Source organism: Heteronotia binoei, chromosome 9, assembly GCF_032191835.1.
Source record: "Heteronotia binoei isolate CCM8104 ecotype False Entrance Well chromosome 9, APGP_CSIRO_Hbin_v1, whole genome shotgun sequence".
In the NCBI taxonomy this organism is placed as follows: domain Eukaryota; kingdom Metazoa; phylum Chordata; class Lepidosauria; order Squamata; family Gekkonidae; genus Heteronotia; species Heteronotia binoei.
In genome coordinates this window covers 44,047,712-44,073,498 of record NC_083231.1, presented here as the reverse complement: position 1 = coordinate 44,073,498, position 25,787 = coordinate 44,047,712, and the positions used below count along the sequence as shown (strand labels likewise).

The 25,787-nt window shown below is 43.2% G+C and overlaps 1 protein-coding gene across 2 annotated transcripts in view; it reads left to right on the top strand.

The window, feature by feature from the left end:
- The window catches only part of GALNTL6 (polypeptide N-acetylgalactosaminyltransferase like 6), an 816,075-nt gene that overhangs the window by 668,677 nt on the left and 121,611 nt on the right, over positions 1 to 25,787 (top strand). For both annotated transcript variants that reach the window (XM_060246534.1, XM_060246536.1), the window contains 2 exons: positions 10,744 to 10,929; positions 13,816 to 13,999. In XM_060246534.1, coding sequence (XP_060102517.1) covers positions 10,744 to 10,929; positions 13,816 to 13,999 — 370 coding nt within the window. The remainder of the gene's footprint in view (positions 1 to 10,743; positions 10,930 to 13,815; positions 14,000 to 25,787) is intronic.

The window sequence follows — 25,787 nt, the reverse complement described above, 5'->3', positions numbered from 1 at the left end:
CCTTATAAACAATGAGTAAGGATGCATCCACATCACCACTTGGGTCACATTTCATTTACTTTTGTTCTTGACAGTCTGAAATAATAGCCTTGCATTTCTGTCCACACATTTTCTCTTAAAAGTCAATATTCGGGTGGGAATTCAAAAAGAAAAAGCTGAGGGTGTAACCCAGCCATAAGTAAGCGCTTTTCAGTCCCACAGGTTTTCACTGGAGCATTTTAAGCAGACTGTTAATTCTTCTGTTGAAATTAACGAGAGTAAAATACTTAACTTGACTGAATTATTCTCTGTATTCATGCAAGTTCTCCTTCACTGTTGGGAACTTTTTGCACTGTTGTATACATACACCCAGTTATCAAGGCAAGTTGCTAATTTTGTCTGATTACACAGCTAAAGACTAAGCTATTTCATTATCCCATTCTTTCCATATATTTAATTATTACCATTCTTTCCATGTATTTAAACAGAGCTATATGCATCATAAATGACTAATACAGAGTACTGTGAGCATATTTCCCATCCCTGTGCACTTTTCCTTTGGACAGATCAATATGTTGTGTGAGCGGATAGCTGTGTTTCTCACATACATGTCTGATGGTTAATGTGGATGCAAGGGTGAAAGAGGGCACTGCTGAGAAGAATCAATAGACAGAAGGAGAGAAGTGTAATCCTCCCTGAGCCTACAGATTCATCTCTGCAAATGCCTGCAGGCCATTTTCACCAACAAACAGGTTTCTTTGGTCTGGAACTGGGTTGGAGGAGAAAGAAAGAGAGACTGTAAATAACTGGAAACAAAAGGCTATGGGGCACATGAAGAGTGAAGCATTCCCATACAGTGATTATCTTCTGAACATGCCCTCAAGTGAGCATTATGAAGCAAACATAGTTTGGAAGCTCCATATCTGTTTTGTATCATGTATTTTGATATAGATTCATATATTTCTTTACAACAGTATATTCCTTTACGACATTACTCTAAAGCTGTCCACTCTGTGTATAACAGGTTTCCTTCTGCAATATCAGGTTCTGCCCTGACCTAACTTTGACATGGGAGGAAGACTCCTCAGAAGGAAAGGAGTCCTCCGCAGTCGCGGCTGCACAGGACACTGCAAGCACTGGCATCTTCATAGGCAAGTTAGAATGCTGTTGGATAAGGTAAATCAGGAAGCCTCAGAGTGGTGCTTCCTGCTTCCAAAATCATTATGGTCTCCCACAGAACCATAGGAAGAAAGAAAAAAGTAATGGGCCCAAGCAGAAACCTTGACTGGATGGAAAAGGGCATACTTGACAGTTTGAAACATAAGGCAAACCAGTCCAACTCATAAAGAGAACATATTGAACATTTTGACAGATCAGAGATCCTACTCTGGCAACATTAAAGGTGCAGCTATTAGCTCTCTGTCTAAATTCTCAGTTTTGACCAATCCTCTTCTGGTTCAAACTGTTTGAGCACCAACTTTGACAGAGAGGGTCTTGCGCTATCTGGCTCTGTCTCCTGGTGATTCTCTCCAGTCTCTGCACCTGAATCTCTGGACAGCTCTGGTTTACCTTTAGGGGACTGACAGGAACCTTGCATTCCAAACTCTGAGGCCTTGTTCACAAATTACAATGAACAGAACATGTACAAATTTTTGTTTATTCATGCATGCATCCATGTATTATGGTCAACCGAAGTACTGTCCAATATGTGATTTAAACACCATATTTAACATTACAGGTACTCATCCCCCAGTTTTATTTGTAAAACAAACAGACATTGGCTGTTTCTTACAAACAGATGTATGTCCATACATGCAGGACGTACATAAGTTCACTGTAACATGTGGGCTACTATAGATGCTACTATCTTGCACATTCCACTCTTTTCAGAAGTTAATCACTGCAGCTATTCAACTGTAATTGTGTTTATATATATATATATATATATATATATATATATATATATATATATATATATATATATATATATATATATATATATATATACATACATACATACATACGTCTCATTTCATCTGGCATCAGGAGTTACCCACTGCATAACAGCAGCTGACAGTGCCTCATGTTTAGTGCTGAAGCATGGAGCTGAGGCAGTAGTGGCAGTGGTGATGGGGGAAACATGAGATCTTCCATGACAGACCGATTGGGGTCCCTGGGGAAGGGGTATCATTAGAGTAATGATCACTAATTTTGATTATTACTAATCAATGCTAATTACTTCCCTCACCCAACCTAGGGAAGGGGGTGAGAGGAGACCAGGGGCTGGAGCACCTGGAATTGGAGCCCTGTGGCTCCACCTGCCAAGCAGGATGAGAGGAGATAGTAGCTCCCAAGCTGAAGGGTAGACTGGATCTGCATATGGGGACTACATTAGCTAATTGTAAGACTTCAGGATAGCCAGGAGAGGAGTCCTGCTGAGTCTTTGACTTGCAACCCCAGGGGGCCTCTGTGTCTCCCTGCACTCTCCCCACTTCTATGCCCCCTCCCCAAATTCCCATTCTTTTAGTGGCCCCAAATGGTCCAGAAGGTTTTGTCCCCTTTACATTTACCATTTGGAGTTTGGAAAGTGCCAACAAGTCATAGGCAATTCATAGTGACCCCATAGGGTTTTCAAGGCAAGAGACATTCAGAGGTGGCTTGCCATTGCCTGCCTCTGTGTAGCAATCCTGGACTTCTTTGGTGGTCTCCCATCCAAATACTTACCAGGGCCGGCCAGCCCTGCTTCATTTCTGAGATCAGGATAGCCTTGGTCATCCAGTTTATTGGGGATTCTTTTCAGCTTCCCCCACATTGTTCTGCAAACCTGGGGGTTCTCCTATGTTTTCAGAAGACTGTACTGTAGCCTTGTCCCCCCCCCTCGTTGTGGATTTTTCTGATTCAAATGAGAGAAAGAGCCCTGTTTATCCTTCACTTGGGATAGTAGAGCTCAAGATGGGGCTGATAAGAGATAGATTCAAGGCACATAAAAGTACATTTTCTCACAACATATAATTAACAAATGGAATTCATTGTCACAACAAGGCATTATTTCATGATTATATGCTAGCTATGCCAGTGCTTGTGATTATAGAAATGGGAAATAACCAAGAATCTCACACTCAGTTAAAATGCTTCTTACATAGAGCATCATCATAACATCAAAACAATGGAGTGCTTCTATGCTGTAACAAAGAGTCACTTCCTAATGCAGGAATTATTTCTTTATTCCTCCTCCTGCAGTGGAAAAAGAAGCTAGGAGGTGCTGAGTTTGAGCAGAGCCCTCTGCCATCATTTCCCTTCTCTCAGCTGCAGCCTCATGATACTTTCCACTTTTAAAAATAAGAAAATAAGTAAACCCATGATCTGTAAGTAACATCTAGTTTGGCCCCATTTCTAATTGTGTACCTAATGAGGAAACAATTCTAACAAAGAAGGCTGTTTGGGGGGAATGTCACAGCAGATTGCATCCTGATGCATATTCTTCCATGAAGAAAGAAATACATCAGAATTGACTCGCAGATTTTTGTCTTTGTCAAAACTCTAGAGAATTTGCACTTAAATGGGGATTTTGCACTCTAAAGTATTTTTTGCGGAGTGCTTTTAGACTCATAGCAGCAATTCGATTCAGTTGAAAAGCAGATACTTTCTCAGCATTTCTCTTTTCTTTGGGGAGAGATTTAATCTGTCTCTGTGCTGGAAGTCTATGGTTTATAATGCTTCCAAATCCTTCACAACAGGCAAAATGATAAAGATATATATTTTATTTCTTAATTACCACACCTCTGTTAAAGTCAAAAAGGAGTTCTAATGAGGAAAAATGTAAGGCCTTATCTACACTTGGACCTCCACCCAGGTTTTCTCTTGAGTCCAAGTCCATTCGCTTACATTGCAGGAGAACCCTGGGCAAAACAGCATCCATATATTCTGCAACAATTGTGGGGCAAAGCTGTAGTGAACTCAAGTGTAATGTAGAAATGAGAGGGAGGATATAAAAACAGGGGTGAACTTGAATGTAGTGTAGAATGTAGTTCAGTGAACCAAGATTAGAGTCCAGTGTAGAATGTAGCCCATTAGCTTGCTGGGTGCTTGACAATGCCTCCTGCTTCCCACAGTTTTTCATTCCAGGCATGCGGCAATCAGCTTGTTAGATCACAAATTGGACAGGCCTAGTGAAAGCAGATCGCAGTGTTTAAAATGGTGTCTTTGAATGAATTTACTTTTTCTTGAAAGGGAAGACTAGCAGTGGAGTCCTAGGTAGAGTTATGCTGCCAATGGGTTCAGGCAGAATTAAACCTCAGTGAGGCCTATTGACCTCAATAACTTAGTTGGGTGGGATTGCACTGAAACTTGGCATCTAACCTTCCAAATTAAAAATGAAAAGCATAAGGTGCCAGTATCCTCACTATAAATAGCAAATGAATGAGTTTATGCTGGTGCTTATTACAGTGTCTTCTGTATGTGGATTTCAGGAGTAACATTGGTATATGATTAATACTAATATACTTTAAAGTTAGGTTGATGGCAGGTTCACTATGGAACAAAGATCAATTAATAAATTATTTATTACAGTCATGAACCAGGAGAATAAAACATACATTAACAGATGTTATAAGAATACACACACACACTTCCAACCTTCCATTAAAATTAGGGTTGCCAAGTCCAATTAAAGAAAAATCTGGGGACTTTGGGGGCGGAGCCAGGAGACTTTGGGGGTGGAGCCAGGAACAAGGATGTGACAAGCATAATTGAACTCCAAGGGAGTTCTGGCCATCACATTTAAAGGGACAGCACGCCTTTTTAAATGCCTTTCTTCCATAGGAAATAATTAAGGATAGGGGCACCATCTTTTGGGGCTCATAGAATTGGACCCTCTGGTCCAATATTTTTGAAACTTGGGGGGTATTTTGGGGAGAGGCACTAGCTGCTATATTAAAAATCTGGTGCCTCTACCTCAAAAAATAGCCCCCCCAGAGCCCCCAATACTCATGGATCAATTCCCTATTATTCTCTATGGGAATCGTTCTCCATAGGGAATAATAGAGTGCCTAGTAGACATTTCCTCCCCCCCACGCTTTCTAAAGGGGGGGAGGGCCTCCATACCGGGGAATCCCCCCTCCCTGCCCCCTCCCTCTCTCATACACACACACACAAATACTTACCGTACTTGGTCTTGTTCCAGCAGAATTTGCTCGCTGTGAAAATGAAAGTAAGGCTGCACAGGAAAAGAAAGGGAGGGGCCATTCCTGTTTCCTGTGCAGCCTTAAAGGGACACATTTTAAAAACGGATCCCAAGCTGTAAAACAACATGATGCCTACAGGTATGTTCTCTCTCCCCCCGCCCGCAGATTTTTTAAGAGCGGGGGAGGAGGCTGAAAATTCAGGGGTCCCCCGCCAGGGCGGGAGGGTTGGAAAGCCTAATTAAAATACATACAAAAAAGCAAATACATGTTACTGAATCAACACTGTAGCTTGGTAGACTCTGGCAGCTGCACACAATCTCGCAACTCTGCCTAAGGTTTGGGATTCAAAGTCAGCAAGGACAAAGGCAGGATACAATTCCCCTGATCTTCCCAGGAGTTTTTGGAGAATAGGTATAATAAATATACATTTAAGGTCATTATAAAAGAGGCTGTGCAGTAGCACATGTCCAGCCATTTCAGTTTCTCCAGAAGCACAAGGGTGTAAGTGCTCCTGAAATGGCACACTGTGGTGTCTCGCTTCTAAAAGGACGGATGGAAGAATGTAGAGACAGGCCAGAAGGAAAACTACCCTGTGTCTAGAAATTATTAGATTAGCTGAATAGTTAGACAGCACCAATATCCTGAAGTGATAGTATCCGGCAACAGAATGTATATCCTGGCAAGTGATAGAAGTGATGTAATGTATTTCCTGAAGTGATAGTATCTAGCAACCGAATGTATATCCAGCCTGGAAGAAGCCCGGCAGCATGGGAAGCTGCAACTGGCCTTAAAGCCCAGCAGCAGCACCAGTGGCTGAAGAGTGAGTCGGAGAGGAGCACAACTCAAGGCAAGTGCCTGGAGTGCTGTGGGCAGGTGGGGGCAGCAGTGGAAAAGAGGAAGGGGCTGAGCAGGGGCAACTGGGCAGGTGGGGGTGCCTCATCTGGGGTGCCAAAAACCCTGGCACGACCGCTGCTTGCAATCCTCTCACTTTGAGTGGTGCTGTCCGCATACATCTCAAGCAGATGTCTTCCTTTTTGTTGTACAATGAAGAGGATAATAACAGGGTAGCAGTGGTGAACAACATGCAAGTGAGTGAGCAGGGAACAGCAAGACTGACATATCAGCAGGGGTGGAGCTCAACCAGGGATTGTTATGCAGCTGCACCTACTATTCAATGGACAAAGTGGGAAGGAGGAGGTGGAACTGTCAGAATGGTTCAGGAGCTGTGCTCTTGTGAGCTCCCACTGAATCTGAGGCCTGCATATCAGCATTCAATTCACTGCTGCATATGTCATTCCTTTCAGTTGTGCGGCTATGCTCTCTGTGATTGCAGAGTACACCATGAATCGTTTATGAATATTACACCTCATGTCTCCTATGCAATAATTGACAATACTTTGTTATCCAAATATTTTTCAAAACTTTCCAGTCTTCACAAGGGCAGTGTTCTCATTCTAGCATCCCATCAAATGCATCACTTGTAGTATACATTTGTCTCATTAAAAAGCCACACTCAAATCACCTTTAGCTCCTCTTTTCTTTTTTCTTTTTTTTGCAATATAAACCAGGAATTTTATTTTAACAACTGCTAATACACAATGGGGGGTGTTGCTAGCAGTGCCAGGTGAATGAATGTGATTGGAGCATCTGATCATTTCATGCTCAAGTGTGAACATTTTTATCAGGCTGTCCACTGCAATCCTAAGATCTGTTTTAGTCTGGAGCTCATTTAGTTCAAACTCCATCAGTAGATATCTAAAGTTAGGATTTTGTTGTTGTTGTTCCAGTGTGCATCACCTCATGGCAACACAGAGCTTCATTTCCCTTACTGTTGACTACTCATGTAGTAGCTCTGAGCCTCTGACCAAACTGCTGTGGTTTGAACCTTCCCAAATAGCTGGGTTATCAATCCACAGTCTTGGCCATTATGCTGCTCAGAAGATTCTGGAAATGTTTGCCTATTTCATAAGAGCACAATAAAAAGATTACTGTACAAGATTTCTAAGCAGTTGTTATGACATCAAATGTGATTGGCATCAATTTTCTTCTCACGGCTTCTGGGCCTTTACTGACTTCAGGGCAAGCAAAAATTTAATATATGCAGCTCTGACCAGCACTTCATGACACACACATTTTGATTTTCTGGACTTGCATCCATTACAGGGCACAGAGCCTCTCTCAGGAAAACAAAACCCTTGCCCCTCCAAATGAGCTAGGAGGTGAGCAGCCTTGATTTTAGCGCATCTCATAAGAACATAAGAGAAGCCATGTTGGATCAGTCCAACACTCTGTGTCACAAAGTGGCCAAAAAAATTATATATATAATTTTATATACAATAATAATTATAAGTTTATATATATACAACCCCCTCTTGAAGCTGTCTATGCTTGTAGCTGCCACCACCTCCTGTGGCAGTGAATTCCACATGTTAATCACCCTTTGGGTGAAGAAGTACTTCCTTTTATCCATTTTAACCTGACTGCTCAGCAATTTCATTGAATGCCCACGAGTTCTTGTATTGTGAGAAAGGGAGAAAAGTACTTCTTTCTCTACTTTCTCCATCCCATGCATTATCTTGTTAACCTCTATCATGTCACCCCACAGTTGACGTTTCTCCAAGCTAAAGAGCCCCAAGCGTTTTAACCTTTCTTCATAGGGAAAGTGTTCCAACCCTTTAATCATTCTAGTTGCCCTTTTCAGTTAGCTGAACACATTTGAGTATTCAGCTTGGGCACATGTTGTCAGACGATGGGACCTCAGAATCAACCAGACCTTGAGTTGTTGCAAAGTTAGGCTTTATTCTGTAATTCATAGGTATCTGAGCACAAGGAAATTGAGACTGATACATTTTGGCATTATGGAGATAGCTATATGGGAATACATCAAAGGGAATCCTACAAAGTCACAATTCCAAAACATTATTGAACTGAGGTGCAAAGATTCACTCGGTCTTGTCCTCTTATCTATTGTTACTGCTATTCTTCCGGGGACAGTCCAGAGCCGTCCCTGGAGGTGCCTTATCTTCAAAGGGTGGAATTTCCGCCTTTGTTAGTATCAAGGGAAATGAAGGTTCACAGTAAGCATTGGTAACATCTGCACTTTGATATACGAGGCCCTTTCTCATGGTTAGTAACAGGGTTCAAAGATGGCTACAGTGCAGCTAAGTATTTTGTTCAGTAATGTCACAAGACACTTTATTCAGCAAGGTTACATCAGCTGACACATGTGATTACTCGTGGGGGGGCACAACTACCTCTTTGCTATTCCTTTTGTAAACTCCTGCTGGCTTTAAATTAAGACAAAGAGGGTCACACAAAAAATTACAATGGAGAATTGGTTTATAGACTATCAGTCCAGGGGCCATAATGCTGCCTTTTATCATTGCTTGTCATAGCATTGACAACCTATAAAGCTCCCTCCCTTGCATAACTCTTTATTTGTCTGTTTCTGAACCAACTCATACCCTGGCAGATGCCTGGCATGTATCAGCTGTATGATTTATTACCTGATTTAATAAATAATGAGAAAAAAAGAACGAGATATTTTCTTTTTAAATTACAAATTAGGCATGTTTTTTTCCATTTTTACTGAAAAGAGACTTGTACATTTCAGCTGTGCCATTTATTGCAGAAGACAAAAAACACAGGTCTGATTTCTCTCCCTCCTTCTCTCTAGCCTGTCCCAGGAAGCAAAATTTATACAACATCCCCACATATAAATGAAACCATTCTCATTGAATATTATATTGTCATGGCAAGCTTTCCTGAATGGACTCCACTGAAAATAAAGAGCTTAGATCTTGTCTTCCAAAGATTTAATGGTCATTTCATTTCTGCTGGGTTTCTCTTTTCCACAGGACAGTATTGGTTCTCCAGAAAATTTGTCCAGACGTCACATTTCTCCCCTTGATATTAGAGGATAATGGTTTATTTCAGCTCTAAATTTTGCCGCCTTGGAGTGTATTACTCTGTGGTGAATGGCAAATGGGATATTGTCATGTGAGCTGCTTTCAGGATATATTTGCACTTTGGGTAAACTAGTTTTAACTATCAGTCATTTGTTCCTCAGGAATCCTGGCAATTCTATATTCTTTGGAGTCTTTTGGCATCTGTCACAAAGAAATATAAGCATCACTCGAAACCATTAATCCAGGATCATTCAGGAAAATCCATAATAATTGACTATATTGGCCATGCTGGCTGGGGCTGATGGGAGTTGTAGGCAAAAAACATCTGGAGAGCTACCATTGGCCACCCCTGCAATAAAAGTTGCCATATAGTTACACTTTTACTACCACATTTAAACTATTCATGTCAGAAATGAACATTCTTAATATATGGAAATTGCAGAAGGTGATTCTGATGTGTATTGTTGTAGCTTAATTATATTTTTAGCCCAGCCTAACCAAAAGCCTGGGACATCTTATAGCAATTTTATCAAAGTCTTGGCTATCACTATGCCCCAAACGTGCAGTTTTACAACTAGATTACTGAAGACAGTCATATGAAAAGCATTTTAGCCTGTCATATATGATGCCCCTTTAGTAAAGCTTGACCTGTCATCTGTGTTCCTTGTAGATTGCCTTCCTCACCTTCAAAGTTCCATCTTGATTTGATTTGAGAGCCCTCTATTAAATATGCCATTCCTGTACACTGAACCAGAGAGTAGTTTTCTGTGGTTGTTCTGCAGCAACATAATTCCTTTCTTCCCAGACTCAGATTTTAGGATCTTCTAGTAGGTTTGTAGAACGTTTTTGTTTCAACAAACTTTTGGTGACTGGGAGTATCTTAAGGTTTGTTTTAGAAATATACAGAGAAAGAATGAATATGCTAGATCAGAAACCTCAGTCAAAGGCAAGGTCTTTCCTTTTTCAGAAATACTCAATAAAGTTGTGGAAACAGCAGAACTACAGGTGGACATACAATTCTGTTGTGGGGTTTTTTTGTTTTTGTTTTTGTTGTTTTGTTTTAAATGCTCCCAAGGCACTTTTTCCTATTGAAGATTGAATAAGACAAAATATGACTTACTTTCATTAGAAAAGCCTTAGAAATTGTTCATTTGCTGCAAGCTGGTGGCCAGTTGCTGATGTTGCTCTAAAGTTGATTCCCCCGTGCCCCTACTTGTCAAAGCCTTTCTGTTATGCTGACTTCACACCTTTTTTAAAAACAAAAATGTTTTCCATGCATCTTTTAGATAATTAATAGGAGAAGAAAGCCCACTTGGAAAGGGTATCATTTACAAAACCATATGCCAGAATGTTCATCTGGCCTTGGGCAGCAGGAACCAGAGGGTTCCTGCATTCATTTTGGCTGTGATTATACGGTAGAGCGAAGTTTGCCAACAGTGAATGTGCTGTGAAAAGGTCTAAAATGTCAGTCGCTTGCTCTGTGTGTTTAAACAAAGAACATTTGCAATTTATGAAGCATCTTGGAACAGGCTTGCAAATAATGAGGAACTCGGAATGAGCTAGACTGTAAAAGGCTGCTGAATGCAATAGCACCCTATAGATGATGCATCATGTTGTATGCTCTTGGGTCAGCTTTTCAAGCTTGTGTTTCCATGTTCCCCTTGTTTTTATAGAACACTTGAAGGAGAGGCTAGAGGAATATATGGCTCGGTTTGCTAAAGTGAGAATTGTGCGTACTAAGAAACGAGAAGGGCTCATTCGCACTAGACTGCTTGGAGCCTCAATAGCTAAAGGAGAAGTCTTGACCTTCCTGGACTCGCACTGTGAAGTCAATGTGAACTGGCTGCCTCCCTTACTCAGTAAGTAACAGTAAAACTTGCACTATAACAACATTTGCTGTGTTAGAAGATGTGATCCACTTTCCAAATAAATGTACTGTATCAAAATGAGGACCCAGAGGGAGCTAGCAATAGAATTATGTCTTTGCTTGTAATTCACCATTTGAATTTTTAACCTGAAAATAAAGTTTCCTAGACTACAACATAAATCTAGTTACCAAGCAGTACATCATTGGGATTAAATGTGTTTGGGATTCAGTGGTGAGAATTTCAATGACCCATGGGTGGCTCCTGAACTTTCATTAATCTAAAATATTTGGGCAGGTTCAAAGATAGTTTGCTGATATGTTTCAAAGAGGTGCTTGAACACTTGCCAGTTCAGCTCACTTCCCATTCTCCAGTGATTATCAGGCAGCCAATTAATCAACAGGATGTTTGACTATTCACAACCTGTTCATGTGTATTTGCAGGCTAAAGCTACTTACAGCCATCAGAAGCTGACTCAAAGATGACAAGGGATCTGCTGTGAGCCAACTTCTGGGGAAATTTTGCCGCCGAGTGTTTTAGAGAAGGGAATCAAGAGCTGACTCTGAGCTTATAGGCAGAAAGTCAGGTTCTTCTGATCTCCCATCCTGGAAACTTTGCTGCCTCCCAGGAGTGTAGCAAATGGTGGGGTGGGGTGTTGAGATAATCAGAAGTCCAAGCTGATTCCCCTCATCTTCTCCCCACCCCAAGCCTGGGTTGCATAGAAAAGAAGAAAAGAGGAGTTTGCTTTTCTTCTCTGCCTTCTGCATAGATTAAAAGCATTTTATCTGTCCCTGCCCAGCTTGGAACAGAGGGGAAAGTTTCTTTTTGCAGTTTCACTGTGTAGCTGTTTTTTTCTGAGGAAGCAGAGTGGATCAGAGCTCAGTTCCCAGATGGTCCCCCAATTAGCTGTGAGACAGCTGAAAGGTTGTTGGGAAGCTTGTTCAGGTTGCTTGATGCAATCGGAATGTATCCCTTAACTGCTCACAGTCCGATCTGAAGCATCAAATAAGCTAAATTCAGTATAGTTCAATTCTTTTAATAGTTCACTGCATCCCTAGAGCTCAGAACAAGGCACAGCTATCAAGGAAGATAAGAATTGCACAACTGGATAATTCTGATAAATTTTCAATCATTAAAATCTGTTGTTAAATTTTGGTTTTGTCTTAATCTCATACTGAGAAAGCTGAAAAAAACCAAACATATGAAATTGTTCATATGAAGAAATTGTTTTCCTTTTAGATCTTCCACATTCAGTTGGCTCGATCTTTGTGGCAAATATAGCCTAGGCCTTGGAGTTAAAGCCAGTAGCCATTGTGTTCTGAATAGCAAACTCAGGAAGAATTATTCGCTACTGACTGCTGCACTGGATTCCAAGCAATGAATGGATAAGCTCCATTACTCATAGGCACAGTACAGTGAAGCAAAAGCTGAATTCCTGTACATTCCAAATAGCACTCTTCAGGACTCTGGAAAACTCAGAGCCATTTCAGCATCAGGCTACTAGTCAAAAGTGGAGGAAAACATAAGCAGTTGCATCTATTGGGGATGTCAAAGTGGGAAATGTTGGTCAGGGCTGGCCCTGCTACTAGGCAAACTAGGCAATTGCCTAGGGCAGCAGCCATCTGGGGGCACCAAATTGGGTGCCGCAATGTGACTCAGTGATGTTGTGAGTGCAGGGTGGGTGCCAGAAGTTAGCCTTGCCTAGGGTGGCAGACAGTCTAGGGCCAACCCTGATAATAGCTTTCACTTTTTCCTCACACATTTGACTAATCTCCATTTTAAAAAAAAGTTTTATATTCCTCCTGGCCCCTGTGGTTCTTCTCCACATGGGTTTTTGAGACATCCATCAAGCCAGGGGAGGGGAGCCTTGAATAATTAACAAATACAGTCTCAGAGCCAAGGCTTATGACAGAAAGAATACAAACAGCAGAACATCAACCATGCAGGATTTTTTTGTTTAATTTTACTAAAGAGCTTTCTTTTCTCTCTTAGAAGCATGTAACTATAAAAAAAAAATTGTAATCATCCAACGGAAACTTCATGACAAAAAGAGGTTGTCCTATATGTGGTTTAAGCTATCTAATTTTGAGGCAGCCAGTCTTGTCTCTCTCGTGAGAATTCCTGGATAATGTGTGTTTGAAAATGTGTTTTTGTCTTTTTATATTGTTATATATATAATTGGGATACTTCACAATGTAAAGTATGAAGACGTTCAGGGATTACATCAATGGATAAAGCCTGACCAATGTCAAAATGCAGTTAATGGGACCTTAAAAAGAGAGAAGTCAGTGCCTTCAAGTGCTAAACCCATGCCCTCAAGTGCTATCAGGGCAGAAACTGTTACACAAGAGGCTGATGATATTCCTAATAGGCAGCATTTTCCTAGCATGTTTCTGTTGCTCACACTTGAAGCTCAAATCAGTAGTATTTTCATTTTATATTATTGCTTACTAGCTGACTTCTTAGGTGACAGATTGGGGACAGTTTAGAGCAGCAAAATGACAGAAATACAGATTACTTGACTTCTGCAGGTCTCACTGGGATGTGACTCTTTGAAGAGCTATAATTGCTTATAATCATTGGCTGAGTGCATCAAGCCTGTTTCAGATAGAAGCCTGATGCAGATTTGAAAACTGAAATGTTTTTTAGGGCCATAGGGAACCACCTAGACAATCTTGAAGCTCTCTCTCTCTCTCTCTCTCTCTCTCTCTCTCTCTCTCTCTCTCTCTCTCTCTCTCTATATATATATATATATATATATATATATATATATATATATATATATATATATATAGAAGAGAAATTCATTTTGTGATAGTGTGATAGGTGGCTTGATGAGACCTGCCTTTTCGTTTATAATTTTCTGCTCTCATCTTTCAGACCAGATTGCACTCAACCACAAAACCATTGTGTGTCCCATGATCGATGTCATTGACCACAATCACTTTGGCTATGAGGCACAAGCAGGGGATGCCATGCGTGGAGCTTTCGACTGGGAGATGTACTACAAAAGAATACCAATTCCTCCAGAGCTCCAGAGGGCTGATCCCAGTGACCCCTTTGAGTAAGTAGCAACAAAGACAAGCCTTGACATGAGACACAACAGACAGCAGTAGTGAAAAATGTAGCTGCAACAGAAAGTTCTGGCAATTAACCTCAAATTAAAGGTGGCAGGGGAGGAAAAGAGCAACAAATGGGAGTGGAAAAGGTCAGAATGTGGAATCTTAAAAGCTGGGGAAGGGATATAGAGAGCTCTAGTGGCCAGCTGCTAGGGTTCGCAGAAGGAAGAATCCCGCCCCGTAAAAGTTCAGTACAGTTATCAGGAAAGAAAAATTGGCAGAGAGTTGGGAATACATGTATCTTTGCTGATTCTGTTTTACTATTCCATAGAGTAGCCTTTGAAGAGACATTAGTTTATTATTTCTTTGCTAGAGACTGATGCAACAGATGAATAAAAAATGAGCCTGCTTTCTGCCAGCAGTGGCCCTATGCATGATTGATGGTGTTACTACAGTATACATATTGCTATAATTTAAACACAGGGGTATAACGCAGAACACTCTCCAGCTGACTTGTGAATAATCTCGGATAAGCCATCTTCTTATCCCTGGTATTGTAGGGATCAGGTAATTCACAGTAACCATCTCCCAAGTCTCTGCAAAGTAAAGTCCATTTTTATTTCATTTTTTTTTCCTGACATGTAAAGACAAGCTGGGATTTATCTGGATCAGCTGATGAAGAGAGGGTGCCAGGGAACAGGAAATGGAGTTATGGGTAGTTATGGAAACTGTTGTGCAGTTACGTTGAATACTAGGATTCAAAAGCTGGTTTAATTCTGTTCTTCTCAGTGGAACTAAACCAGACTAAGTTCATTCCAGTTAAGTAAGTTCCCATGTTTATGGCCAAATAACACAAGTGCAATTTGCCAGACATAGCCTTGCCATTGCTGTACTAATCAATGTGTACACATACACAATAACTGTAAACCATCTTGTTGGTATAACAACAGTGATTACCTAATAGGAGATAGCTGTGTCGGTGGACAATATACGATTACCGTGGTGAAGTTCTCTTTGACTGTATCTCTGTGTTCTTCCAGTACCCAGAAGGGTGGCAAAAGTGCACATTATGTATTTGTTTTCTTTCTGCCCTTCCTCGGGTCTGTTTTATCAGCTTAAGATATATCTACACATCAGTGGATGTTGCACTCTCACCACACTTCTACAATCATTAATAACAGGATTATCCAGTATGAATAAGATGATCCAGTTGCTATATCACTACAAGAGCACAATATCCATCAATATATGGCTACAGCCCAGGATAACCTGGGAGGTAGGCTGCTGAGCCCTCCTTTCCAGATGGTTGTCTGATCAAAATTATCTCCATCTCCATTACAGAAAAAAATATTCAGGAGCCTTGTGTGTTTTAATGTTAGAGAGATATGTGATCAGCTGGTTGTTTCACCTGGAAGCTTCCATTCTCCCTTCATATATCTTAAGACTTGGGCCTGAAATAGCTCTACCCCTTTTGTTTTGTTTTTTAACATCCAGCCCAATTATGAGTTTTGCATACTATTTTGCATTTTTAATTAAATGGAATTACAAGGCTATTGTAGGCTATTTTTGTGTGTGTGTGAACTCTTTTGATAAAGCAAGAGAGAAAGGCTAGGTGACAACTGACAAAAACACAACTGATTAGAGACTGTGGGAAACAATGCAATACATAAATTTATTTCCTTCCATTCCACTGTTGGGTCTGATTTGGGAGAGCTGGACTGGTCAGGCAGCCATCCTTGCCTTCATTTAGCAGAATGCTCCTTCTGAGCTTCAGCACAGCAGTGTGGCTTAGTCTAATGCATACCACACTATCTCAAACTGCACAAAGAGCCTTGCTTTTAAGTTAAGAAACCTATAATGGTGGTTTTATTCAGAAGAAAACATAACATATAACTTATTGTGGAAAGAGTGTCTAAACTATTCTAGCTAAGTGGATGGCTTTGGATTATAATAGACCATCTGGTCAGTTCAGTTCAGGAGGAGAGACACCATGCTGTTCCTCCTGAGGCATGCAGGGAAGAAGAAAAAGAGGAGGAGAACAAAGAGGCAGGAAGTTCCCTGATTTACATTCTACTTGTTAGAGAGGGTGAGTGATAACAGATCAAACAGGAAGGAGACTGATTTGAACCGATCTATCTGACTTGCTCTACAGTGTTTGTAGTCTTGGAGGAGGACTGAGCAAGAGCCATTGCCAGTCTGTTCTTCTAACACCCACTCCCTGACTTCCCCAAGGAGAGGGGGCTTGGAGGAAGATCAGGGAATATCATGAATATTCATGACTAAAACTGAATGATTTTATGATATGAATCCTAGATTGCACACTGAACTGTTTCATGGTCAGATCTTTTAGCCTTTAATATATTTATTGGGACTAGGGTTGCCAAGTCCAATTCAAGAAATATCTGGGGACTTTGGGGGTGGAGCCAGGAGACTTTGGGGATGGAGCCAGGAGACATTAGGGGTGGAGCCAAGATCAAGGCTGTGACAAGCATAATTGAACTCCAAAGGGAGTTCTGGCCATCACATTTAAAGGGACGGCACACCTTTTCAATGCCTTCCTTCCATAGGAAATCATGAAGGATAGGGGCACCTTCTTTTGGGGCTCATAGAATTGGACCCCCTGGTCCAATCTTTTTGAAACTTGGAGGGTATTTTGGGGAGAGGCACTAGATGCTGTACTAAAAATTTGGTGCCTCTACCCCAAAAAACATCCCCCCCAGAGCCCCAGATACCCGCAGATCAATTCTCCATGATTTTCTATGGGAATAAATCTTTTTAGGGAATAATAGAGTTCCCAGCAGACATTTCCCTCCCCTCCCCCCGCTTTCTGATGACCCTGAAGCGGGCGGGGGGGGAGAGCCTCCAAACCAGGGGATCCCCTGCCCCCACCTGGGGATTGGCAACCCTAATTGGGACTTATCTATGCATTGTGTTTTTTCTAGGAATGTCCCCTGCTCACATGGAGTGGCATGTTCTGAAGTTCCATGCTTCTAGGTATGCAGAGGCCCAATTTGTATTGGAACCATGTGTAGGGAGAAGGAGCTTAGATTTCCCCCCTGTGCTGGTTTCCTAACCTGAAATGCTATGGCCCCAAGGGACACTGCTTGCCACATTGGGGCTGCACGTGTAAAAGATGGAACTATACATTAGGTTTCCAAAACAGTGCAAATGGCACTTTCTGGAGACTACTTTAAATCACTAACCAGTGGAGACAAGAAAGGCTAAGCCCCTCTTTCTTTGGTCTTAATCCAAAGCAGGCTCATGCATGCCTGGGCAACATGCATCTCTGGCTTCCTCTGGGAAAATATAATGTACAGTTGGAGTTCAAGTGATTACACTTTACCAGCCATTGGTTGAATTATTTTGTTGCTCACAGACACCATTCAAACTGTCACTGTTTCAAAGCTAGTAGAAAATGTCACCTCAGTTTTCCAAAAACAGCATGTTTGTCTTTAATTGCACTGAACAATACATTTGTATGAGATTAACAAGGGTTTTTCTTAGGAAAAAACCAACGCAGACTATAGCTTTTCTTGTCTCAGATATGTACTTTTTTCTCTAAAACTGGAAAGTACATTTAAGCCCCAGCAGAAACTGAAACTTAAACAAGAGATTAAAATCTTGTATTTGGTTTAAAACCCCAAGAACAATTAATGCCTCCCCAGGCACTTCAGCTTTCATGGTACTCCACTACTCTATAAAACCTACCTACTGCAATAAAATGGCAAATGCACAATTGCATAGCATCTAAACAGCATCAGCCTGCTGTAGATTAAGCTTCAAAAATTCATGTCCTTTCTTAAAGGTCATAGTATTGAATGGAGCTTCACTGATCATTCGACTCAACCTTCACTGCAATCCTGAACAGATTTACTTAGAATCTGACTCAAATGAACTCAGTGTTGTTTAAAGCAGGCATGGGGTGGAATCTGGATTGAGGCCACAGCACTGGAGCGTGGGATATAGTCCTTTCTATGCTGGTTTCCTAATAAAGCCTCCCTCACAAGCCGCTACTAACCTCAAAAGTGAATAAATACAAATGAAATATGGGGTCCCCACACATACACACACACTACTGGCAACTCAGGTGAAACAATTTCTGTTAAACAGCAGGACAAAAAGGGCCAACCTCTTGTCTATAGCAGCAATATAGATTTAATGGTGATTTAACCCTTTTCAAGGGTAAAGTATTCTTAGGGAGGTCCAAACACAGATCTGAAGCATAACATGTAGTTGCCCCCAGTTTTTGATCTGCCTTTGGTTAATGGACAACAAGGAGACTTTCTTATTTCTTGGCACTCTGGAAACTTGAAACCTGAATTCTTTTATTATAAACAGCTGATCTATCCAGTTCCTATTACTAACATAAAATAGAAAATGTTAAGTAGTTAGCATAGATCTAAAAATAACTGTTCTAAAAAATCTAAAATAACTGTTCTGTATGTTTTTTGTTCTGGTTTTATGCTAAAGACTGATTTCTTTAATGCAATTTTTTTTTTCAACATGTTTTCTGTGTTTTATAGTAATCCTGTAATATTGGGATCATTTCCCCCAAAACCCCTTCCCACACACATGAGTGCAAGCATTTGAATTCCTTTGAACTCTTCATCAAGCTATATGTTCCATTCAAGGATGGGGGGAGAAAAAAGGATAGAAAGGGAGAGAAAAGGTGTTTCAGGTGCTGGGAGGTGGGGACATGAGAGGCATGTGACACAATCAATATCACTGTCACCTCCTGATACAAGAAGTGAAAATGAGTAGCTCTAGGGATCACCAGAACTTCTGTGGTAAAACAGGCTAAGCTAGAGCTACCCAGTGTCACTTTCCAAGATATAGCCAGAAGTGATGTACCAGTGCAGAGGACAGCAGAGTTTTTCCCCCTTCATTTTTTGCCTCCTGCTGCTCAGAGTAGTGGTGGACAACAGAATACATTGGCAAAGACCAAAGTCAGCTTTTTATAGCTTGCTTGAAATGGAACCCAGTAGGTGTTGCAGACTGGCAGTGCAATTCTAAGCAAAGTTGTACTTACAGAGTTGCAGACCTATTGACTTCAATAGACTTAGGGGCAAACTAAACATGGCAGCATCCTTATGGCCACCACAAGAAGGCCTCTGCCATTTTAAAGACATTCTAAAATGCTGCAAAGGCCCAGCCCTGGTCCAGTATTTTTGAAACTCAGGGGGTGTTTTGAAGAGAGGCACCAGATGCAATGCTGACAATTTGGTGCCTCTACCTCAAAAAACAGCCCCCTAGAGTCCCAGATACCCACAGATCAATTATCCATTAAACTCTATGGGAATCAATCTCCATAGGGTATAATGGAGTGACCAAAAGACATTTTCCTCCCTCCTCCACACTTTGATAACCTGAAGCAGGGGGTGAACCTCCAAACCAGGGATCCCCTACCACCCACCTGGAGATTGGCAACTTTAGGCCAGGAGAACCAAGGGTGTGTTCCTGGGGGACAGCCAAAGTCCAAGTAAGGAAAACTAAGTAAAAATTCAAAGTAAGCAAGCCATTACCAAGGGGTTGTCTGAGAGACAGTCCAAGGGTTACTCACAAGCAGTGTTCCCTCTAAGCTGAGTTAGCATGAACTAGCTCACAGATTTTTAGCCTCCAGCTCCCACATTTTTGTCTTAGCTCAGGAAGGATGACCCTAGAGCACAATAATTTATGCAGTAGCTCACAATTTTAATGCCAGTAGCTCACAAAGTAGAATTTTTGCTCACAAGACTGCAGCTTAGAGGGAACATTGCTCACAAGTAGGAACCTAGCAGAGTCTGAAGCTAGGCTAAATATCACACAAACAAGGCAGAATCCAAATCTGTAGTCACAAAATCAATAGTAACATGACTTGCTGCTTCTACACCCTACAGCCTCCTTTGGTTGTTTTTTATAGGCACATGCCTAAGGTTCAAATTTGCAGCCAGCTCCTCAGGAGTAATTCTGCAACAACTCAACCTGCAGAAGTACGGGAGTAATTCTGCAACTACTCAAACTCCTGGTGTCAGGCCAGGAAGTGAGCACTCTGTCTTCCTGCAGATCTGCTCATAGCCTCAGTCTGTGGCACTCCAAAGGCTGTAGGTAATACTGGAAGGCTAGGAACTATCAGCTTAGTTTCACCTGTTGACTCAGGGCTGGAGAATGCCTGTGGGTCTGCACCAGCTGATGGCTGTGAATCCTAACCATCCTGGTTCATCTTCTTGCATGCTGACTTCTGCTGACTCAAAGCTGTCTACATATTACTCTTGTTCTCCTGAGGAGTCCTCACTGAACCCTGGCTGACACAGGACATGGGGTTATTTGGGGGTAAAGTAAATTCTGGGTATAATATAGTGGGTTCTTAGGCATTGAAGAGGTGAGGTAGTAGTGATAACAAGCTCTTTATTGAGTACAGCATGGTGCTGCTGCATTAACTGAACTGCTGAACAGGACCTGCTGGGCCAACTATATACAACACTTGGTTCCCGCACTAGCACATAACTGTGTCATTCAAACCAGCAGGGGGCCTGTGATTGGAGAATGGCAGTTAGGATTTGGATCCTCCTGCCCATTGTTTATTAGTCCCCAAACTCAGTCCTTCAGGCTCCAATGAGCCAGGCAGGAAACCCATTTGGTAACACGTATATTCACATACATAAATCCTCCCCACACACCCCGTTCGCAAGCCTTAGCAATTATAGTCCTGTAGATAGGCAGGCTTGCAATGCTCTCGTGTCAATCTCCAGAGCACTGGAGTGGGCAGTGGGTCAGTTGCGGCTTCCGGCGTGATTGGCTACAGTTCAGGTGATGCTGGCACTTTGGCTGGTAGTTCTGAGACATCGGGCGTATACAGTCACTCCGGGCGTATACAGTGGTAGTTCCGGGACATCGGGCATGTACAGTGACTCGGGCGTATACAATGGCTCCAGTTCCCTGAGGTCTCGGTTGCTGATGAGGACACAGGAACTGGGGCCTTGGCTTCAGTAGTTCTGGGCCGCTAGGTGCTGATGCGGCTAGTGAGTCGCTTCCACCCCTTAGCCCCTCACGTGACTGCAATTGGTCTATGTGCTGCCTCCATGCAAACCTGTCCTCCGAGGTGACCTCATACATGACTGCCCCTAGCACCCTGGAAACCCGGTCTGGTATCCATGCTGCCCCCCCACACACCTGAAGTTTTTGGTGAACACTAAGTCCCATGTGTTGAACTCTCTGTGAGCCCAGACTGCCTCAGGAACCTCTTGAAGGTCTGGGGCGCAGTCTGGGTACATGCAGTCTAGCAAGGTTTCAGCCCATGAGGACCTCAATCGGACTACAGCCGGTGGCCGTACTGGGGATGGAATGCTGGGCCAGTATACACTCTGCAAGGCGGGCCTCCCAATCCCCATAGATGATGCGGAGGAGCGTTTCCTTAATCACTCACACTATCCGTTCAGCTCGGCTGTTGGTGGCTGGATGGAAAGGGGCTGACCTCATGCATTTAGTTAGGTTTCAGCCACAGAAATCCCGGAACTCAGCCAAGGTGAAAGCCATCCCATTATCGGATACCAGGGTGTCGGGCAGGCCGTGAGTGGCAAAACCCCTGCAGATTGTCCCTAACGCAGCCTGGGAGGAGGTGGACGCTTCGGGTATGACCTCAAGCCACTTCAAGTAGGAGTCCACTATGAAGAAAAATATTTGCCCCTGGAAGGGCCCTGCAAAGTTGAGGCACAGGCGGGACCAGGGGTTGTGTGTGGACTCCCACTGTTTGGCTGGAGCTCAAGGCGGGGCCGGACAGGTCTCCTGGCATGGTTGGCATCGGGCTACCCAGCACTCAGTAGCATCAATTCCTGGCCACCATACATAGCTGTGGGCCAGCGCCTTCATGCGCATGATCCCAGGATGGGAAGAACACACTGCCTCAGCACTGGGGGCACCACTGCCCTGTTTCCCCACAACAGACAACCTTTATGTACAGACAGTTTGTCCCTGCAGGATGCAAAAGCAGCAAATTCCGACCCCACCAAGCCCATGGGCCATCCCCTCCACATCCAGTCCAAAATGTGGGAGAGGATTTTGTCCTTCCTGGAGCAGCAGGCGAAGTCCTTGGCATGCACCAGGCAGTCCGGTAGGAGTCCAGTGCCATGATCTGGTATGCAGGGGCCAGATCAGAGTCCATTGAAGGCAACAGCAGGCGGCACAGCCGTCGGCATGACCCATGGCCTTCCGCGGGCGGTACTGGAGGTCGTACTGGTATCCCGCTAGGAAAATGGACCACTGCAAGACCCGCGGAGATAGCATTTGCAGAGTTGGCGGTTGGGGGCAAGCAGACCAAGGAGGGGCTTGTGCTCCATGTGGATGGTGAAAGGCCAGCCATACAGATAGTCACAATGGTCAGGCCCTCTTTATCAATCTGCATATAATTGTGCTCCAGTTTTTGCAAGGTCCAAGAGTAGTAGGCTACTGGAACCTCTCGGCCATCCGGTAGCACATGGGCCAAGATAGTGCCCACCCCATACAGGGAAGCATCATAGGCCAGAATGTGTCACTATTATGTGGAAACAGACAGCTTATAGCATGTGCTGCAAAACAGAAAGTAGATCTAGAGGCTTAGATGATCTACCTGACAGCAGGTGGCTGGCTGCCAGAAGTCTTACATCAGCCAGCAGAGTCAGCATGACACAGCAAGTAGCTGATTGGCTGTCCCATGTATAAATGTACAGAGCAACCGTGGTGATTGTGGGTTTATGGAGTTGGAGTTGCAGCGGAGCATATTGTCAGTCAGGAGAGTGAGTTGGTGTAAATAAATGTATATAGTGGTTTTACAGCTACTGTGTACAGCCTTCATTCCTGCGTCACTAAGCATCACCCTCTTGGTCTCTCTACGCACATCGACAGGGTTATGGGCCCAGCACGCTTCCGCTGCGCCTAGAACCTGAGACCTGAGAGAGAGGTGGTAAAGGAAGGACGCTGACTTGCTCCAGAGGCTGCCTAGGAGGTGAGACCAGCAGTGGCTGATAGGAGTCTGAGCAGGATGGCTACAGCAGCAGCTACGGTGCTGGTGGAGAAGCTCACCACTACCAACTACAACACCTGGTCGCTGAGGTTAGAGCATTTCCTGAAGAAAGAGGGGCTTTGGGACTGTGTGTCAGCTCCTCCAGCTAATCCCACAGCGGCAGAGGCCGTCAAGGATCAAAAAGCTCTAGCCAACATCATCCTAAGTGTTGCAGATGACCAGCTGGTGCATGTCCGTGGGCACCAGAAAGCAAAGGAGGCTTGGGAAGCTCTCAAGGCTGTGTATGTACAGAAGTCAGCCGGCACGCTGATATCCCTATGGAGGAGGCTCTACAGGAAACGTATGCTGGCCGGGGAGTCAATGAGGGACCACCTCGATGGTATGTCTAATTGTTTCCAAGACCTTGAAGCAAGAGGGAAGGCCGTGGCTGACGAAGATAAGATGTACATCTTATTGAGCTCTCTGGATGAGAGATATGACATGCTGGTGTTAGCATTTGAAGGGCAGGATGCTGACAAGCTAACTTTGCCTTATGTGACCGGCAAACTCCTGGCTGAAGAGCAGAGGCAGCTGGAAAGCAAGAGAGAGCAGACTCGAGCCAAGGAAGAAGAGAAGCCGAGGTCTGTCGGGGCTGGTTCCAGCTGGCAAGCCGAGGAGGAAAAAGCCTTGCAGGTGCGGAGGAGGCGCTGCTATCGGTGTAATCAGCTCGGACATTTACAAAGATTTTGTCCTCAGCGGCAGCAGAGGAAGAGCCACCAGCAGTCTTCAAGGACTCCCCAGGTGACTCTAGTAAGAACTGGTCCGGGACTGCAGAGTCTGCCTTGGGTTGTGGATCCTGGGGCTACTCAGATATTCTGCTGCTGTGAAGAAGAGCTGCAAGACTGCAAGCCAGCTGAGCAGAAGACTGTCAGCTTAGCTGATGGGAAACAAGCTAGTGTTCTTTGCCAAGGTGCAGTCTATTTTCCGGGACTTAAACACAGGTTTGAAAATGTATTATGTGTGCCCGAGCTAGAAACTAACTTGCTAAGTGTCTCTGTGCTGGCAAAAGCTGGGTTTACCATAGTATTTGATAAGCAGGGCTGTGCAATTTTGAAACAAGGTAAACAGCTGGCTAAAGGCACTCTAAGAGCCAATGTGTATGAGCTCATGCAAAATGTGGGAAAAGCTCATACTGTGTGGAATAGGCAGCCACACAACAGGTGCATTCACAGGCTGCATAGAAGGCTGGGTCACGCCAGCTACAATACAATAAACAAAACTCTAGAAATACTAGAGGGAGTGAAGGTTGACAAATGCAATGCCTTTTTAGATTGCAATGTATGTAAAGAAGCCAAATCAAGGGCAGTTCCATCGACCAGAAGGAGTGTACGTGAGTCGGAGAGACCACTCCAGTTAATACATGCCGACCTGGTGGGGCCGTATGCACCCAGTGTTTCTAAAAATAGGTTTGGCTTAATTTTGGTTGATGACCACAGCAGGTTTGCGTGGGTATATGCCATTAAACACAAAAGTGATGTCTGTGCCACCTTCAAATACTGGGCTAAGAGAGTGCAGAAACAGTTAAATGCTAAGATTGCCTCAATTCAGACTGACCAGGGGGGTGAGTTCCTGAATAAAGAGTTTGCCCACTATTTGAAGCAAGAAGGGATAGAGCACAGGGTGGCCAATGTTTCCTCTCTGTGGGAAAATGGGATTGTGGAACGGAGAGGTGGTGTACTCCAAGGTATTTGCCATGCTTTGTTGCAGGATAGTGGTCTAAGGCAGGCATATTGGGGTGAAGCCTTAAAGGTGTCCTGTTATATTTCCAACCGCTTGTGGACAGAGGCTATAAACGATATACCCTACAGGGTTCTGTATGGGAGAAAGCCATCCCTAGATCACCTAAGAATTTTTGGTTCAAAGGCTTGGGTGAACATCCCTCTGGATAAGAGGAGAAAGGGAGGTCCCAAAGCCAGAAAGCTTGTGTTTATAGGGTACCAAAATTGCATGAAGTCCTGGAGGTTTGTGGACAATAATGACTTAATTAGGCTGCGTAGGTCTGCCTCGTTCTGCGAGGATGAAAACTGGTCAAAGATTCATGCCAATGAAATGCCTGGGGAAAATAAGCTGCAACTGTCTCTAGAAAGTGAGGAGGGGCAAAAGCTAGAAAGCTCACTGAAGCAGGAGAAAGACAGTATAGGCAGTTTCGCAGGCTGCAGTAAACAGCAGGAGACATCTGAAGCTGTAAAAAGGGAGCCGGTCAGAGTCTCTGCGAGAGAAAATAAGGGTGTGCCGCCAAAAAGATATGGTTTTGACACTGATGTTAATTATCTGGGCAAGGGCAATAGTTTGCCAGATGGAAAGCCAAGGGGATGTGTAAGTGCACCAAAGGTACATGTGGATACTTCCTTCACTAGGGAAGAAGGGGGTTATACTTATGTATATGATGACCATCCTAAAACATATCCCAGTGTGCTGGAGCTGTTGAATGAAATGTCTCTTGGAGAGGAAGGAGACACCTGAGCAAAGCCTGGAAGACAAGGCTGTAAGCAATAACTGAATTAAAAGGTGCAATGTACAATGCATAAGTGCTGAATGTAAGAGACAATGCTGTAACGTTAAACAAACTTACTGTTTGAATATGTATGATGAACTATGTAACTAAACTATGTGACTATTGTAAAACAGAGCTGAGATGTAACAATTTCTAAAAAACTGCAAATGTTATGCAATGTGTGAAAAAACCTGAAATCTGTAACAAGTCAGTAAGCAAATGTGAATTGAAAAATATGTGCGCTTGTGTTGAAAGTAGACGGTACTGTGTGTTAAGAACAAGTCTG